The 17904-nt window shown below is 35.0% G+C and overlaps 3 protein-coding genes across 6 annotated transcripts; 2 read left to right on the forward strand and 1 right to left on the reverse strand.

Moving 5' to 3' along the window:
- Positions 1–1571: 1571 nt before the first annotated feature.
- Positions 1572–3938, forward strand: LOC107428462 (E3 ubiquitin-protein ligase AIRP2). The gene is made up of 5 exons (XM_016038992.4): positions 1572–2134; positions 2664–2826; positions 2960–3026; positions 3192–3426; positions 3559–3938. The coding sequence occupies exons 1-5, from the start codon at positions 2046–2048 to the stop codon at positions 3767–3769; spliced, it is 765 nt and encodes a 254-aa protein (XP_015894478.1). The 5' UTR covers positions 1572–2045; the 3' UTR covers positions 3770–3938.
- Positions 3939–4670: 732 nt separating this feature from the next.
- On the reverse strand, positions 4671–6499 carry LOC107428492 (GDSL esterase/lipase At3g48460). Its single transcript, XM_016039028.4, has 2 exons — positions 5452–6499; positions 4671–5354 (listed from the first exon to the last, which is right to left on the reverse strand). The coding sequence occupies exons 1-2, from the start codon at positions 6136–6138 to the stop codon at positions 4848–4850; spliced, it is 1194 nt and encodes a 397-aa protein (XP_015894514.3). The 5' UTR covers positions 6139–6499; the 3' UTR covers positions 4671–4847.
- Positions 6500–8588: 2089 nt separating this feature from the next.
- On the forward strand, positions 8589–16482 carry LOC107428501 (trans-Golgi network-localized SYP41-interacting protein 1). Of its 4 annotated transcripts, none has more exons than XM_048462839.2 (8): positions 8589–9148; positions 9240–9506; positions 9619–12717; positions 13154–14276; positions 14396–15039; positions 15445–15592; positions 15681–15762; positions 16024–16482. In XM_048462839.2, the coding sequence occupies exons 1-8, from the start codon at positions 8975–8977 to the stop codon at positions 16124–16126; spliced, it is 5640 nt and encodes a 1879-aa protein (XP_048318796.2). In that variant the 5' UTR covers positions 8589–8974; the 3' UTR covers positions 16127–16482. The 4 variants fall into 4 exon arrangements, with proteins under 4 accessions (XP_048318796.2, XP_048318795.2, XP_015894523.3 ...); XM_048462838.2 differs by having other exon boundaries at positions 8590–9148; positions 14390–15039; XM_016039037.4 differs by having other exon boundaries at positions 8591–9148; positions 9243–9506; positions 14390–15039.
- Positions 16483–17904: the final 1422 nt, after the last annotated feature.

Below are 17904 nucleotides of genomic sequence, written 5' to 3' on the forward strand. Positions count from 1 at the left end.
AATTTACAATTTTTTTTTTCAAATGACTTATAGAAGAAGGTAATCTTATTAGTTATTAGTAAGTAATCTCATTAGTTATTAGCTTTTTTTTTCACATATTACTTATTATTTATTAAATGATTTTATATTGTTTATTCTCATAATACATATATATATATATATATATATATATATATATATATATATATATATATATATATATATATATATGTATATATTTGTTTTCTATAAATTCATGTTCGTAGTTATCAATTTCCCTATAAACCATTTTTTATCATTTAAAAATATATTACATATGTTTTAATGTGTATTACTTAATTTATTTTAAAAAATTGATTAAAATTTGCTACTTGTATAATTCATTATCCATTTTAAAAAAAAAGTTTATTATCAAAATTTCCCTCAAAAATTTTAAAATAAAAAAGGTATATTTAAAATTGAAAAAAATTAATTTAAAAAAAAATTATTAACAACATTTGATAAAAGTCTTTCAACAATTTTTGGCCAATAACTTCACTAAGAGTTGATACGGCTCTGTTAGGGGGTGGCTATTTTGTCATCTGCTCTAAATTCCTACTGCCATTACTGTGGACTTTTAGTCTAATATATGAAATTAATCCCTTCGGTTTTTGTTGAACTTCCCAGCTAAAAAGGTCAAGAAAGTTGGATTATCTTTTAAATAAGCCAAAGCGCTTAGTTAGATTGTTCATTTTTTTTCTTTTTTTGAACATTAGTTAGATTGTCTTGAGAGTGGAGGAAAAGAATAAAATGTTTTATTGTAACACGCTTTGTTGATCTACATTTTATTATTATTATTATTATTATTGTTCAAAAAGAAAGGTTATTTTATGCTTTAAAGTATGGTATTCTCAACCATTTTACATATAAATTTGTAATATTAGTACAGATACTTAAAATAGCAAAATAATAATCATTGCCAAGACCTCTTCTTCATTGTTTTATTTCTTTAATAACAATAATAACATAAAACAAGTTTCAATATGATACTTTGCATCTATATAGGCGGGTGTAGAAAGTAATTAAACCTTTATAATATCATAAACAGATACCCTAAAATGATTCCTTAAATAAATAAATAAAAGTTTGACCTAATAATAAGGGATTTCTCAATATTTTAAATAAACCCAACTGTCATCAATAATACTCCGTACTCCATGATGCAAAATTTTCAAATTCTTTCCTTGTGGGATTTCCACCTAATGATGATGGATCAGTGGATAAGACCCAGGTGACAAATGGCCCTGTGGGTATTGGATAAAATTTGTATTGAGTGAGTCATATACATGGAATTAAACTCACCATAATAAAGTAATGGATGGCCAAAAAGACTAATTAGAATTGTTCATAAATAAGCCAAATCATATAAAAATAATGGTACAGGTAGTATTGTATTTTATAATATAAGTGAATTATTATATAAAAATAATGAAAAACCAGTTTGGCAATATTAAAAGCAAACCAAATTGCAAACGCAAGATTATGATAAAGAACTATTCCCCCCCCAAAAAAAAAAAAAAAAAAAAAAAAAAAAGATCATGATAAAGAAGCCTGAAGCCATACATTTTATTTTTTGGTGAATAGCCAGAAGCCATACATGTTGAACGAGAGGCATCCAAACAAACACAAAGTCCATCGTCATCATAGGAAAAAACGCCTTTTTTATTTATTCATTTCTTATACGTATTTGTTTCTGTGACCACAAAAGGCAAGCAGAAGCAGAAACCAAAAACAGTCAGTCTCTGAGCCGCCTCCAAAATTCATAAAAAGGATAAAAGCGGGCAAAGGACAATTGACTTGTCTGTCTTTTCTCTCTTTTTGCTTTTTTGGCCTTCGGTGGAGATTAGGTTGTCTTAGTCTCGGTGAAAGAGAGAGAGGGAGAAAAAAAAAAATTAAAATAAATAAAAGAAGAAAAAAAAATAATAAAGGAAGAGACTTTGTGGTTCATCTACTGAAATTTTTAGGGGGAGAGTTGTTTTGGGGCTCTCTGTATTCTTAGTTCTTGGTTACCCAAGAAAGAGAAAGAGATGGAGATGATGTGTTACCAGCTGGCTAGGTCTTCGTACCAGGACTTTTTGAAAGTTCTGGAGGCAGATGTTCAGTATGCCAATTCTCTGTGAGTTCTAACTTCTTCTTAGACTGGTTTTTTCTGTTTCTTTCTTTTTTAAAGTAATTTTTTTTTTCATAAGAAAAAAGTTAGTTCTTTTTTTTTTTTTTTTTTTTTTTTTTTTTTTAAATTTCTTTTCAAGTGGGCTATTTTATGTTTCCCTTCTCCTTTATGGGTTATGCCTTCTGATTGTTACTGTGATCAATCTCATAATCTGCTAACTGAAGGAAAAAGTAAAGGAAGAAAGAGTGAACCCATTTGGGAGTTTGTGTTGAATTTTATTTATTTATTTTTATTTTTACCTGTGGGATTTTTTTTGAATTAGAGCCTATTTGGAAATTTCGTTTCTCACCTAATTGGGTTTTTGTAAAGCATTCCTCTTTTGTCTAGTGTAAGGACTTTGTTGGAGGAGGAAATACCATCTCTTTTTTGGCGTGTCTTTCTACAATTTATGATATGTGATGCAAAAACTTTGATTCTATCTGAAACTTTTCGCTATTCTTATTGTAATTCTAAGTTTAGTTTGAATTCTGGACAGTGCTGCTGCAATTCCGAGAGGAAAGGGTGGAGCACGTCTTCAAATGAAATTGGTTTATAACAATTTGGCTCCCTTGTTTTTATTTTTGTTGCAATGGTTGGATAGCTCTTGCACATGTCTACTTCCGAGATACCTAAATTTTTTCCACATACTTGTTTACAAGGTTGTTTCCTCTTCTTCATCCTGTTACTCAATTTTTGGAAAAGTTGGCTTCTTTTAATTCTTGTTGGGGGTTTTCTTTCATTATTTGATCAAGTTTTAATTGGTTGCTGTTTTATAACTTTTATTGAAAACAGGTGTACACAGATGGAAGGCCAAATATTTCCACTCATGGAAGGAAGGCAACTATCAAGGATTTCTATGGTATGATATATAACATATCTTTGGAACTCTTTCGGTGGATATTCATGGGTTTTGCATTCTGACTTGGTCTCTTAAAACCTGAACTTACAGCTATTGCATTGCCATCCCTATATTCATGGGTTTTGCATTCTGACTTAGTTGGTCTCTTAAAAACTGAACTTACAGCTATTATATTGCCATCCCTTGAAAGGCTCCATGGAGACTTTGAGAAGTTGGATGATGCTAAAGAAGGGCATTCAAGCATTGAGAGTTCTGGCAAGAAGATGATCATGGGAGAAGGTGGTCTTGCAAATGTTGATATGGAGAGGGAAGATGAATGTGGGATTTGCTTGGAGCCTTGCACCAAGATGGTCTTGCCTAATTGCTGTCATGCTATGTGCATCAAATGCTACCGGAATTGGTAACTATGAACCATCCATCTTATAACTCTTTATATGCTCCTAGTTGCTTTTTGGTTTTTGCCATGAGAGTTTGATGCTAGAGAGTCAAACCTTGTAAACACTCATAAGGCTTACTTTTTAAATTGACACAGGAACACAAAGTCAGAATCCTGCCCTTTTTGCCGTGGTAACATAAAGAGAGTTAATTCAGAAGACTTATGGGTGCTCACTTGTAACGACGATGTGGTCGATACTGAAACGGTTTCGGAGGAGGACTTGTTGCGCTTCTACCTCTACATCAACAGCCTTCCAAAAGATCACCCGGATTCCCTTTTCTTTGTTTACTATGAGTATCTAATTTGATTTGAAGAAAATGAAGAATGTTGTACAGATAAAAAATGCCGACCCTCAAATGTAAATAGAGTCTGGTAAGGAAAATTCTCTTGGAATTTTTTCACAGAATAACATTGTCCAGTTTGCTTGTATGAATTTTATGAATCAATGCAAGACACCTTTACGAGTTACATAGAAATTATCTTTTTATGATAGTTGAGCTCTTCATGCACAAATCTGTTGGAATTTTATTAAGATGTTCATTTTTTTGGATATATAATGTTTGTCATAACTTAAAACTTATCTTATAATGATTGGTTTGCCATATTTGGTTTGGAATTTTTTTTTTCCCCCCTTTGTCTCTGTCTTTCTTTCTTTCTCCCTTGCTTAAGCTATTTGTGAAACCGTTTCCCCTCACACCACGCACCACTCGTTTAAAATTATTGTATTCCAAAATTTGGTTCTTTCACAAAAGCCTACTTTCTGCATACTTTAATAGAGAATGTGATATGTGAGAATGGCACTGTTCAGTTCACTGATGGATGATTGCAGAAATTGCTTAAACCCATTATTACAAGCATTATCAGATAGAGATATTGAAAACTTGACGGTTTTAATTGAAAAGTTACAGCTTCTTTTTTGGAATTTAAGGGCCATAAGATTCTTAAAATTTCGCACTGCCATAATGTTAAGAGCAGAAAGTAGTGAATTTGTCCGTTAGCATCAGTACCTTATTTCCACTCACCTTATAGACCACTGTGTCTTTGGTGGGCGGGGGAAAAGGAAAAAAGTGCCAAACATCATTGGCTGAGGAATGCTCGTGGGCAACTTGAAGAGCAGAATGATGCACTCTGCTAAATCCACTTTCTTAAGAATGTGAATGAACCGATGAAAAAGAATTAAACGTGGGGAAAATATGAACACAGTGAAAAACTAAATAAATAAAGAAAAATGGATTTTGATTCTTTAGAGGGTAGATGAATATCAATTACATCAAGAGAAAAACAAAAAGAAAAAAATAATGAAGAAAATTTATTCTTCAGCTCTTGGATTCATCCTTCTGGAGCTACATCTAAATCCTGAGGGAAACAGGCAAACAGCAAAGCCTTCACTGTATGCCTTTCTTCTTTCGAATCAGCTGATCGAATGAAGGCTTGCAGTAGCCTTGGTGGAAGAAGAGATCAGCAAGGTTTCGGTGCATGGCTTCCGTGAGGTGAACACCATCCCAGTTAATGTATTTGTTGGGGTCTCTGCAGGTTGTTGAACCAGCAGATCCACAAAGGGTATCCAAATCAAAGTTAAAAGCTCCTTGCCCAGCTCCACAGCATGCTTTGAATGGCTCTTCGAATTGGTACTTTTTATGATTATTCAAAATGGTTTGGTAAGCGTTCCAGTAATCAGCATATACAATCATACAATCACTGCGTTTATTTTGAATTTCTATCAACCTCTTCTGGAGAAGCTCATTATGAGCTCTTATCACGGAGTTTGCACTTGCTGAACAACCCATTTGATCACGGTCTGTCAATTGACACAAAGACATGTCTAATGGAAGACAACCTGTTGGGGGTAGCCCTTGAATCACTACATATTTGGCTCCTTTGTCCAACAATGTCTGTCAAACAAAGTAAAGTTAGGGGGAAAAGATGATCTTCATATTCTTAAAAATCGAACTTATAGGAGGTGGATTGAGAATGATTTACAATACGTACCGTTAGAAATGAGCAGATATTACCAACAGCTACCTCGGTTAGTAGCCGAGAGGCAATTGGAGATCCATATATGCGAGCATAGTCATTGCCTCCCATCTCTCCAATCCAGAATAAAGTGTCATTCATATTGACTTTGCATTCATTTTCTCCCCTTGACTTGCATTCAACATCTATAAGAAACTTGTTGAACCAATCTATCTGAGTCTTGATACTCACTGGGTTTCGTTTCCACATGAGGGAGTGACTCCTTTTGAGATGGCCAAAGAAGTCGGTGGAAAGAAGCGTTGATCCGGCGATGGCAAAGTTTGCACCATTGGAGAAGGAAGTGCCTAACTCATAAGATGGCAAATGGGGTATGGAGAGAGATTCACATAGGAAATCAATGACCAATTTTCCATTACAAAGTCTATGGCCAGGCAAATTAGTTGTTGAACCATAGAATGATCTTGAGGCAAATGCATGACCAAGAAAGGATTTGAGGCCACCTATGGAGTGAGCATTGCCAGTGTCAGTATAGGAGTCTCCAAAAGCATAGATTTTTGAGAAACAACCTTTGTAATCAACATTATTGTTCTGTCTGGGAGATGGAATGCTCTTGCGGCTTTTGTTGTGAGCAAGTGAGAAAGAGAAAGATAGGAAGAAAATGAGGATTACTACATGAATGAATAAGTAATTTGAGCTCGGCATTTTTGAAGGTTTTGGAATTTTTTTTCTTTTTTTAGTGACTAAATTTGGAATTGAAATGGGTATTATTTATACAATGTTGTTTGGTCTGTTTTTTAGGTGAAGAGGTTGTGTTGGGTTTTTTGTATGTACCTCCATAGTCTTAGGAGTAGGGGGACAAAAAAGCACAAGTGGTGGTTGGTCTAGCCGTGGCCATGAGCATGGATCATAAAGCCAAGTTTGAGAGGTTTTGACAGTCAAATTGACTGTGTCTTGGCCTGAGAACCCTCGAAGACCATGCCATGGACAATGCTAGACCATTTGGGGACCAGCCCTTTATTCTAGGAAACATATTCCACATATATATAATTTTTTTTTTCCCTTGATCAAAAATTCAAAATGCAAGTAGAGTTTTTTTTTTTTTTTTTTTTTTGCTTAAAAAAATGCAAGTAGAGTTATATGATAAGAATAATGGAATAAAGTTATGGGTTTGTATTCATATGAATGGACAAATACATAATTGACAAATGCAAAAAAGTGTCTAGAGGAGTTTTAAACAAAAAATTTACAATCATTAAATTAGTCATCGACCATTACCATAATAATAAGGATAATTTTAACTTTCTCTTGACTACCTAGAAACAGAACAAAATTGTTTAACCTAGTTTTCTACAAGACGTTGTATATTTATTTCCTTCCAAGGTCATTAAATTTGTAAGATGAAGCATAAGAATTACTCTCTCTCTCTTCACCCCTCTCCCCCCTTCAAAATAAGAGAATCGTGTATATGTAGTGTCTTATGCTAACAAAACTATAAGAACTTTGGGCGTGCTTGTTTCACCGGATTGGGCAGGTCAGGACAGGACTGTATCCCAGTCCGGTGTTTGGAAGCAACATTTAGAGAATGGGACAACTTGACCTGTACAGTGAAAGAGTCCCACTTCCGCAGGATTAAACTGACCCGTTTTCCACCTGGGTCAGTTTTGTCCCAAACTCATCGTCCCATTCTCCTCTCTCTCGCTGGTGTCTCTCGCTGGTATCTCTCGCCGAAGCAGGTCCACCAGATCGTCTCAACAATCGAAGCAGCTCTTCCCCGGTGAACGTCCATGGCCTCTCGAGCCCTCTGCATCCCTCTGAGGAAGAAACACAGCCGATTAGTATGATTTCTTCTTCTTCGTGTTCTCTCCAATGTCTGTATTTTGATTTACCGAAATTAGGGCTTGTATTCAATCACCTGTCCATCTATAAAGCCACAATATATGTGATTTCTTTGTTCAATTAGAAGATTATTGACATCCGAAAAAATAATTTTTTTTATTTAGTTTTGATTTTTTTTTTTTTTTGGTTAATGATGATTACGAAAATGTTTGACATCTTTCCTTTGATGTTTGAGATGAGTCCAATAAGATTTTGAAGAGACCAAATGTTGAGGGTGAATAATGCATCAACTACAAAATAGTCCAATCCAGTCCAATCCTGCACCAAACATAGGACAACTAGTCCATCATTCAGTCCAGAACTATACCAAACACAGTACTGTACTATTCGATCCTATCCGATCCTGTCCGATCCGAACCTATCCTGTCCGATCCCGTCCGATCCGGACCTATCCTGCGTACCAAACGTCCCCTTTGAAAACAAATTACCAAATAAATATGTATTCCAATAGTTACATTCTCTCAAATTTTACGTTTTATAAAAATATTTTTAAATGTTTAGAAATTATAGAAACACCCATCCACTTTTCAATTTTAACGGAATGTCACCCTTTTTGCGCACATGGACACACATATAACTTTCACAAGTATTTATTTTATTTTATTTTATTTTATTTTTTGTGTATTTCACGTATCAAATTGAACATATATTAAAACTGTGCAAACGTTGATTATAGTTTAATTGATTGTAAGTAACAAAAAAATGTGATTATTCACAGGTGAAAAAGCACAAAAATAAAATTAAAAGGTGTTCATGTAATTTTAAAAAATATGGATACATTTCAAAAAAAAAAAAAAAAAAAAAAACAACTATCAATATCTTCTAGGCTTAACATACGTCGCGCAGATTATTTCTATCAAAAATATATCATTCAGATTATTCAACTAAAGTTGAGTAGAACTGCAAATAAATAGTAAAATAAAGACTTCTATTTTAATAAAGAAAAAAAATATATAAAGATTGAGAAGTTTAAAAGTGAAGTAAAATTTAAGAAAGTATTCAATCTTTGCTGAAATAAGAAAGTAAAGTATTCAATCTTCTTTTGGTGGGTCTGAGATATTTTTTTAAGAAATTGTCAACCTGAAAAACATTTTTAAGAAGTATGATTATGCTTTATGTTTATGTTTGACCTTATGCTTACGTGGCGGACTCTCAGCAGCTCCCAGCTTTGTATTTCACTGACGTGGTAGCACAACCAATGAAATCGCAGCAACGCTTCTCAATCCCAACCCCACTCAACAAGAAAAACGGAAAAACAAATTAAAAATTAAAAAAAAAAAATCTGAAAATTGTATTACTCAGCTTCGTGAACTCTGCAAAAATTTCGACCGGCAAATAGTCGCTTTCTGATTCGGATCGAAGCAAATTTTATAAATCTCGAAAACTGTGCTGAAAATTCAGACATAAACCCCCAATTTATCCTCGGGTTTAATCTATTAATCCCCTCTGTGTCCCTTGAAGGCTCAGTTGTTCCCATTTCTAGGGCTTGTGTGTATGTGTGTTTTTTTTTTTTTGGGTTTTTTGTGTTGATTTGTTTATTCGTTGCAAGATTTGGAATTCCCAAAGTCGGAATTTTTTCGGGTTGTTTAAAGATCCGAATCTTGTTCGTTGAGGGAAGTGATTCGGGTTATGAGCCATTGAAATGTCTGAGAATCGTGATACTGTGAGAGGTTTTGGAGCTGTGGAAGACCGAGAGCAACCACCGAGCCCTTCGGATTCGGATCATGTAGACTCACCCGATGATCCGAATGGGTTTGTCCATGTCAAAACTCCGTCGTTCACGAACGAAAACGATGTCGGTGGATCGCTTTATCAGGTATATAAACCCAAGTTATGGAAATTGCAATTTATGAAGTTTCGGAGCTTTTCGGATTTCTTAGTTTGCGAAATTTTGATTACAAAATAAGCAGGAGGATCGCTTCGGAGACGATAATGGTGGAGAGGTTCCTTCAGGAAGAGACCCAGATGAGGGAAAGGTAACAGAGGATGCGGCTAAAGAAGATATGTTCGTGGATTGCCCGGACGAGTTGGTCGGAAATGCCGAAGGCAAAGGACCTGTGGAAATGGAAGAGAATTCGGAGGAAAAACTTGATTTTCGACGGGAAAATGTGGAGCAGCTTGGTTTTCCAGCTTTTGATGAGTTGGAACGCATTCGGGCTATGCCGGAAAAGACGGTGGGTGAGAAACAGTGATGAGGTCGAATGCGTCATGATCTGTTTTAGTTAGAAAGATTAATGCTTTTTATTTTAAGTAAGCATTTGATTTTGATTGAATTTTCTTGTGCAGGAAGAAAGAGAGGCTTTCGCTAGAGAAGTTGATAACCTCAGGAACCAGCTTAAGGCTCTCACTCATCAACTTCCAGAGTTGGTCAGTGAGGATAAGACCTCGGAGTTGGTCACTCATGCTTCGTTGTCTGTCTTGATGAATGAATGTTCAAGGGTTATTAACAGTGTTTATGAAGAACGGTTGCAGACTGAGGCCACTATAAGAGAACTTCAGTCGGTTCTTGTTATGAAGGACCAGGAGATTGAGGATCTGAATATGAAGGTTAGTGAATTCTCGGCATTGAATAAGTCCATTGAAGTGTCTTCGGAGGTTCAGCGTGAAAAGGCCATGTACTTGGAGATGGTAACAAATAGGGTTTTAGCATCTCTTGCTGGGGTAATAGGTCAACAAGGACTGTTAGATGATTCCATTGGTGGAAAATTGGATTATGTTGAAAAAGGAACTTATTTTTTGGTTGAGAAGTATAGGGAGATACTTTTTGAAGTGGATCAACTCAGGTTGTGTTTGTCTGACGACAGGGTAAATGTTGGAATTCAGGAGGAGTTTGGGACAGTTTTTGCTGCTGCACGTGAGGAGTTACTTGAGCTCAAAAGAAAGGAATTGGAATTTGCTGAGAAATTGAGCAATCTAGAAGACGAAAATAGGAAATTAGTTGAACAACTTGACAACCAGAGAAGGATGGCTGAGACAGTGAACGAAGAACTTGGGAAAACAAAAATGGAACTCGAGCAGGAAAAAGTTAGAAGTGCTAATATGAGAGAGAAGCTTAATATGGCTGTGACAAAAGGGAAAGGATTGGTACAGCAAAGGGACTCGTTAAAAAAATCCTTGGCTGAAAAAACGAGTGAGCTTGAGAAGTGCTTGGTCGAGTTACAGGAGAAGTTGAGTGCGCTGGAGGCTGCTGAGTTGAGTAAAGAGGAGTTAGTTAGGAGTGAAAATACGTTGCAAGAAACACTGTTGCAGAGGAATATTGTCATTGAGAAATTTGAAGAAATTTTGTCGGTCACTGATTTACCTGAGGAAGTTTTATCAATGGACATTGTAGAGAGACTAAGATGGCTTATTGATGACAGTAATAAATTGAAGGGTGTTTCCCTGGAATTTAACAAAGTAAAGGATGCGCTATCTCTAATGCATCTACCAGAAACTGTTTCATCATCCAGCTTGGAATCTCAAGTATGCTGGCTTCGAGAATCATTTTTGCAGGCTGAAACTGACTTAAATGTACTGCATGAGGAAATTTCTGCCGTTAGGGAGGTTGCACAAAAAGAGATAGGCCGCTTAACTGCTTCACTTTCAGCTGAACTACAGACAAAGGATTATCTTCAAGCAGAGTTGGATAATCTGACTTACAAATTCCAAGAGATTGTTGAAAAAGAGCATCAGCTTTCCCTAGAAAAGGATCAAATAGTAAAAACATTGCTTGAAGTCTCAGGAACTGCAGTGGACAATAAAGGGGTCTACCAGCCTTCTTCTGACATTCCAATGCTCATAAAAAAATGCTTTGAAAAGATGAAGGAACAGAGTGATGCATCTTTTGGTTCTTCTCATTTTGACGTGGAATTGTTTGAAGAAATAAAAAACCATTTATATTTAAGAGATCTGGAATTGATGCTCTGTGAACTTATATTGGAAGAGGAGATGGTGGTGAGGTCAGAGGTGAATAATCTGTCAAATGAGTTGAGGATGGTATCTCAAGAACTAGTTGCATTGAAGGAGGAAAAAGTGTCTCTACAGAAGGATCTTGGTCGATCAGAAGAGAAATCTGCTTTGGTGCGAGAGAAGTTAACCATTGCAGTGAAGAAAGGAAAAGGACTGGCTCAAGACCGGGAAAGCTTGAAACTTCAATTGGATGAGAAGAACTCAGAAATTGAGAAGCTAAAACATGACATCCAGCAGCAAGAATCAGCACTTGCTGACTGCAGGGACCGAATTAGTAGTTTGTCTACCGATGTAGAGTTAATCCCTAAGTTGGAGGTGGATCTTGCTGCCATAAAAGAACAAAGGGATCAAATTGAACAGTTCTTAGTTGAGAGTAATAACATGTTACAAAGAGTAATTCAATCTATTGATGAAATTAATCTTCCAGTTGATTCAGTTTTTGGAGAACCTGTAAGCAAGGTGAAATGGATTGCAGGATATATTCGTGAATGTCAGGATGCCAAGACACAGGCTGAAACAGAGTTAGTTAAAGTACAAGAGGAAGTGAGTACTCTGGCTAACGATCTAGCAGAAGCCCAAGAAAGTATAAAATCATTGGAAGTTGCATTGTCAGATGCAGAGAAAAATGTTTCTCAGCTTGCTGAAGAAAAGAGGGAAATAGAAGTTCTTAAGAACACTGTTGAACAAGAGTTGCAGAAAGCCATGGAAGAAGCTTCTTTGCATGCTAGCAAGTCTGCTGAGGTTTATGCCTCTAAGAATTCACTTGAAGAGGCCTTGTCGGTTGCAGAAAATAATATTTCTATGCTACTCAGTGAGAAAGAAAGTGCTTTAGGTAGTAAAGCTGCTGCTGAGACAGAGCTAGATGAGGTGAAAGAAGAGGTTGCTACTCAGAGCGGGAAACTAACAGAGGCCTACATGACCATAAAGTCACTTGAGGATGCATTGTCTCAGATGGAGAGCAATATTACTTTACTGACCAAACAAAATGATGATGCCCAAGTTGGCAGAACTGATTTGGAAAATGAGCTAAAGAAACTACAGGAGGAAGCTGAATCTCAGGCTAGCAAGCTAGCAGATGCAAGTTTAACTATAAAGTCACTGGAAGATGCATTGTTGAAGGCAAATAATAACATTTCTGCACTTGAAGGAGAGAAGAAAAATGCTGAAGAGATATCAATGCTCAATTCCAAGTTAAACACCTATATTGAGGAGTTGGATGGGAGCAAAGGCAGCATGAAAAGCCGGTCTGTAGAAATTACAGCTCACCTTAATGATCTTCAAGTACTTGTCAATGATGACACTCTGTTGTCCAAAGTGGAAAAATACTTTGAGAAGAAATTCAATAGCCTGAAAGACATGGATTTCATTCTTATGAACATAAGGGACCATTTTGTTGGCATGGGTTTAGAAGGGATTCGAAAACAGCAAATCATGGAGGTAAACAGATTTTTGATGAACATCGTTGTTTTGTTTGTCAAATGGTCTCAATTGTTTTTCCATTAATGCATGCTATTCGCTTCTTTCTTTTGATGTCTGCAGCTCCTTTTCTTTTGATGTTTGTCCTAAGTTTTTCTTCTCCGCCTTTTTCTATCTAAATTCATCTACTATGGAAGCACTGCTAAAATTATCTTCCTTCATGGTTAGGAATATAAGTTTCTCAGTAGTGAGTACTTTGCTGATTACCCATAAAAACATAATATGTATCTTCTCGTATATGTTGTAGATCTCTCTTTCTCGATTCCTTGCTTTTGCTACCCTTTCTTTTTTCTATTTTAACCTATAAGGCTATAACACAAAGGTTGATCTTTTTCCTCTCTAATTAATTTTTTAATTGATTTTTTTCCCCCTAATACCTCCTTTTTCATTATTCCAGGAAGATACGTATGTGACAAAATCTTTCTCAGATCATCTTAGGGATGTTTTTAACCTTGAGAAGGATAATGATGAGATCAGTATTACAGATGGTGATGATTTCTCATCTTTTAGAAAGACTGTGGAAGGGTTTCAGCTGCGGAACAAAACTTTTGCTGAAAAGTTTGAACATTGCTCTTCCTTTATAGATGACTTTCTTGCAGTTCTGTCGAGGAAGTTAGAGGCAACAAGGGATGAAGTATTGTTGATATTTGAGCACATTGAAACTTTGAAAGACAAACTAAATGACCTGGAGATCTCTAAAGAAGAACAGAAGAATACCATAGCCTTCTTAGAAAGTGATGTTACAACTTTGATTTCTGCTTGTACAGATGCTACTAAAGAACTGCAGTTTGAAGTTAAAAACAATTTACTGGAACTGAGCTTGCTTCCTGAGCTTGAAAAATTGAAACATAGCTTGTCACTAGAGATGGGAGAAATTGGGGGAGATCTTTCAGAAAAGGTTGAGCAACGTTTTAATGGCAGCAAATATCTTAAAGAAGTGGAAATGTTGCTACTTGCTACCAGAAAAGTTCGAGCTCTGAGCAAACAGTTTGAGAGCACAACTAATTTGGCAGCCTCTGCAATTGTTGATTTGCAGAATACATTGAAAGATGCTGAAACTGGTTATGAAAAAGCCATTGAAGAAAGGGATCTGAAACAGAATAGGATTTCTAAATTGGATGCTGAGCTAGAAGTGTTACAAAAGTCTTGTAGTGATTTGCAGAGTACATTGGAAGAAGCTGAAATTGGTCATAAAAAGGCCATTGAAGAAGAGGATCTGAAACAGAATAGGATTTCCAAGTTGGAGGCTGATGTAGAAGTGTTGCAGAAGTCTTGCAGTGAGTTGAATCTTATAATAGAGGATTTGAAACAAGTCGGAACTAATTATGAAAAAGCCATTGAAGAAAGGGATCTGAAACAAAATAGGGTTTCCAAGTTGGAGGCTGATGTAGAAGTGTTGCAAAATTCGTGCAGTGAGCTGAGGCTTAAGCTAGAGGATTACCAAGCTGAAGAGGATAAGCTAAAGGAAAGAGAGGCAGAAGTTTCATCATTGCTTAATTCCTTAACTAGGAAAGAACAAGGTCAGCCTTTTTTTGTTATATGTTTTTCAATTTTCCACTTTGTTTATCTGCGTGTAGGGGTTCTGATGAGTGTTTTTTTTTTTTTTTTTCCTTCATAATATTTGTTGCTTTAGAAGCAGAACACTCCTTATCAGCATCCCAACTCAAGGCCCTCTTTGACAAGATCAGTGGGATTCAGATCTCTATGGCTGAGTCAAAACTAGCAGACTTGGAGCCCCATAGTTCAACTCACGTAAAGAAACTCTTCTACATTATTGAAAATGTTCCTGACATGCAGCATCAAATAAAGCTACTATCTAATGAAAATGAAGAGCTACAGGTTACGCTTGCAGAACACACTAATGAAATACAGCATCTGAAGGAGGAGGTAGAAACACATGTTGGAGATAAACTAGATTTGGAAAAGATGAAGAATGAACTATCTGATGCCATATTTACTTTGGAAAAGATTATAGAAAGGTTGGGAGGTGATGTTTTAGTTGGAGACCAAATATCTTCTGGTGTGAAGGGACTTCTGTCGGTGCTAGAGCATCAGGTTATGGCTTTGCTTTTGGATTCTGAAAGTTCAAAATTAAAAGCCCAAGAACTTGGTGCTCAGTTGGTTGGGAGCCAAAAGGTTGTGGACGAATTATCAACAAAGGTTAAATTACTTGAAGATTCACTTCAAGGTAGGGCTGTGCAGACAGAGATCGTCCAGGAAAGGAACATAATTGAAGCACCTTCTTTGCCAACTGGCTCAGAGATATCAGAAATTGAAGATGCGGTAAACATTAATTTATCTCTTTTCTCCAACTATAAGTTTCTTATATTATTGCATTGTTGTTAATCATTCTATTTTGATGTAGAAGCCCAATGCATGTTTTCTCGGTCTTAAACTAGGGTGCGAAAAGTAATTTAATTCTACGTATGTAATTGTTACTATGGAACTTAATTATTTAGTTTCCATAGTCGTCAAAAAAATTAGTCTTCTAGTAACAGTGTGGAATTGGTCAATGCATGTTGGAAATTTTGACGTTGTCTAGCAGAGTGTTGTTCTAGTGATCTGTTCACTCTCTGTCTGGATAAGCTTGCTTGTATGCGTTGCTCATGCATTGATCATTATTTTCCTATGATTCATGAAAGAGACAGAGGCTTCATATGCAAACTACTGTTTTTAACGTTTCTTCAGGGATCACTTGGAAAACCAACGATTTCTCCAGTCGCATCAGCAGCCCATGTGCGGACTATGCGAAAGGGTTCAACTGACCATCTGGTTCTTGATATTGATTCAGAATCTAGTCGTTTAATCAACAATCAAGAAACTGATGAGGACAAAGGTTTGCATCTTTGATTACTCTCTATCATTCCAAGTAGTCTTTCACCTTGAAGAAATCACAACATATCTATAATATTTTCTTTTTCCAGGTCATGTATTCAAGTCTCTAAATACATCAGGTCTCATTCCGAAGCAAGGAAAGATGGTTGCAGATCGAATTGATGGAATCTGGTAAAGTGCATACTTGTCTACTTTTGCTAAAAGATTAAAAAACGAAAATAGAATATAGAGTTGTCCAAAACCTGCTTCCTTTAATTTGTTAAAGGTTCTGCAGATTATGTTTGAAACATAGAATAGGAAGAGAAATCCTAACGCTAACATCCATGAAGTTATCTTAGTAGGATTGAATTAGAGTTGTTTATTATGATGGCTCATGATGCTTTATAATATTAATAACCGCTTGAACTAAGCTTCTCTGTGCATATTGTGCAGGGTATCTGGTGGTCGAGTTTTAATGAGTCGCCCCGGGGCAAGGCTTGGCCTTATTGGCTATTGGTTATTTCTGCATATATGGCTATTAGCAAGCATTTTGTAACCGAGTCTTTGATCATCTACACCTTGATCAACAGCTCAGCATTTCATGTCTGCAAATTGTATCATAGATACATGACTATAGTGCCCATTTTTCCATTTTTCCACTTTTCTTTTTTCTTTTTCTTTTTTCATTTTTTTTAATACTTTAATCATTTTAGATGTGTCCGTATATAGATGTTCGTTCCCCCATTGATTCTCTGCGATCACATTTTAAGGTTTCAGAGAATGTAGCCCCGTTGCTTGTGGATGATGTTCCATATTCTTTTGACTTGTTCACTATTGAGCTATGTAGTTTCACATTAATATAGAAGAAGATGAAGAAAAATCATCATAGACAGTTATTTTTTTGACTTGCAATATCTGTTTTATCCTCCAAAAAATAAATAAATAAATAAATAAATAAACCGACCAACCGGTAATGTGTGTTTCATCTATCGAACACTTAAATTCATGTTTGATTAAGTTCCTCGAGATTTGCAACATTTGGAATCCACTTTTATATTCCATTTTTTATTGTTTGCCTTTGCAAACTCATGCCTTCAGACAGCAATTGCTAACCAGAAAAATCACACACGCACACACACACATTTATATATATATATATATATATATATATATATATTTCAAATTTATCATTTAGAAAAAATAAGTCAACAGAAATTTGATCTAAAAACAACCTTAGTAATAAGCAATGCAGATTTTACTTCCTTAATTAGCCACCATGTCTAAAGTTCTGTTGTTTACTTTTTTTTAAAACTAGATTATATTCTTTAGTAATCTACCAATTGCAGGGCAAAAATCAAGCCCATTATTCGCTATTTTACCACATGATATTGCAGTATAATATCCACCGTTTTGGTTTAAAACTTAAATGGAACTAAGGGACAACGATCCCATCTTCTTCAAATTCTCTAAAATAATCCAAATTATGACATGTCCACATAACCCAATCAAATAACTAATTTTGTTTTTGACGAAGTGGTCCAGCTCGGTTGACCAGCGTTACTATCCGTGCCAAGAATGGCACGGGCTCGAGTCACCGGATAGGGCATAGGAGACAAGCAAAAAAAAATAATAATAAATTTGTTTTTTAATCATTCAAATGGCTAGTTTTATGCCACATCTTATTCAAAAAAATATATATATATATGTCGCATCATCATTGTTAAATAGGCTTATTAATTATCAAATATTGTTAATTTCCTTTTATAGTTGAATTAAAAATAAAATAATAAAATGTGACAACTCAAAATAAAATTCTTAGTTGATTATCTAAGAAAAAAATATATGCCTAAATAATATATATATATATATATATAAATTTTATACGTTTGCAAATATAATAATTTTTGAAAAAATTATCATTTTTGTGTAATAATTAAATTTTATACATTTGCAAACACGATAATTATTCAAAAAATTGTCGTTTTTGTATAATAATATTGACTGATTTATTCAAAAATCATATTTTTTAAAATATTTACACAATTTTACGTTATAAACAAATTCAATATATATATATATATATATATATATATATATATATATAATACCTCCTCGGTCATTATATTTAAGTAATATTAAAAATTAAATAATAATATAAGTAAAGGCCAAAACGATGACAAAAAAGATAAAAAAATTATAATGTAATAATTGATAAAAGTTTTCACTTGTTTAATTAAAATTTTAATATTAAAATACTAATTTTGGTTATTATTAGCATTTGATATATCAGTAGATATCTATCTTATATTGAAATCGTATTATCAAAAGATCGTT

Source organism: Ziziphus jujuba, chromosome 12 (genome assembly GCF_031755915.1).
Source record: "Ziziphus jujuba cultivar Dongzao chromosome 12, ASM3175591v1".
Classification (NCBI taxonomy): Eukaryota; Viridiplantae; Streptophyta; class Magnoliopsida; order Rosales; family Rhamnaceae; genus Ziziphus; species Ziziphus jujuba.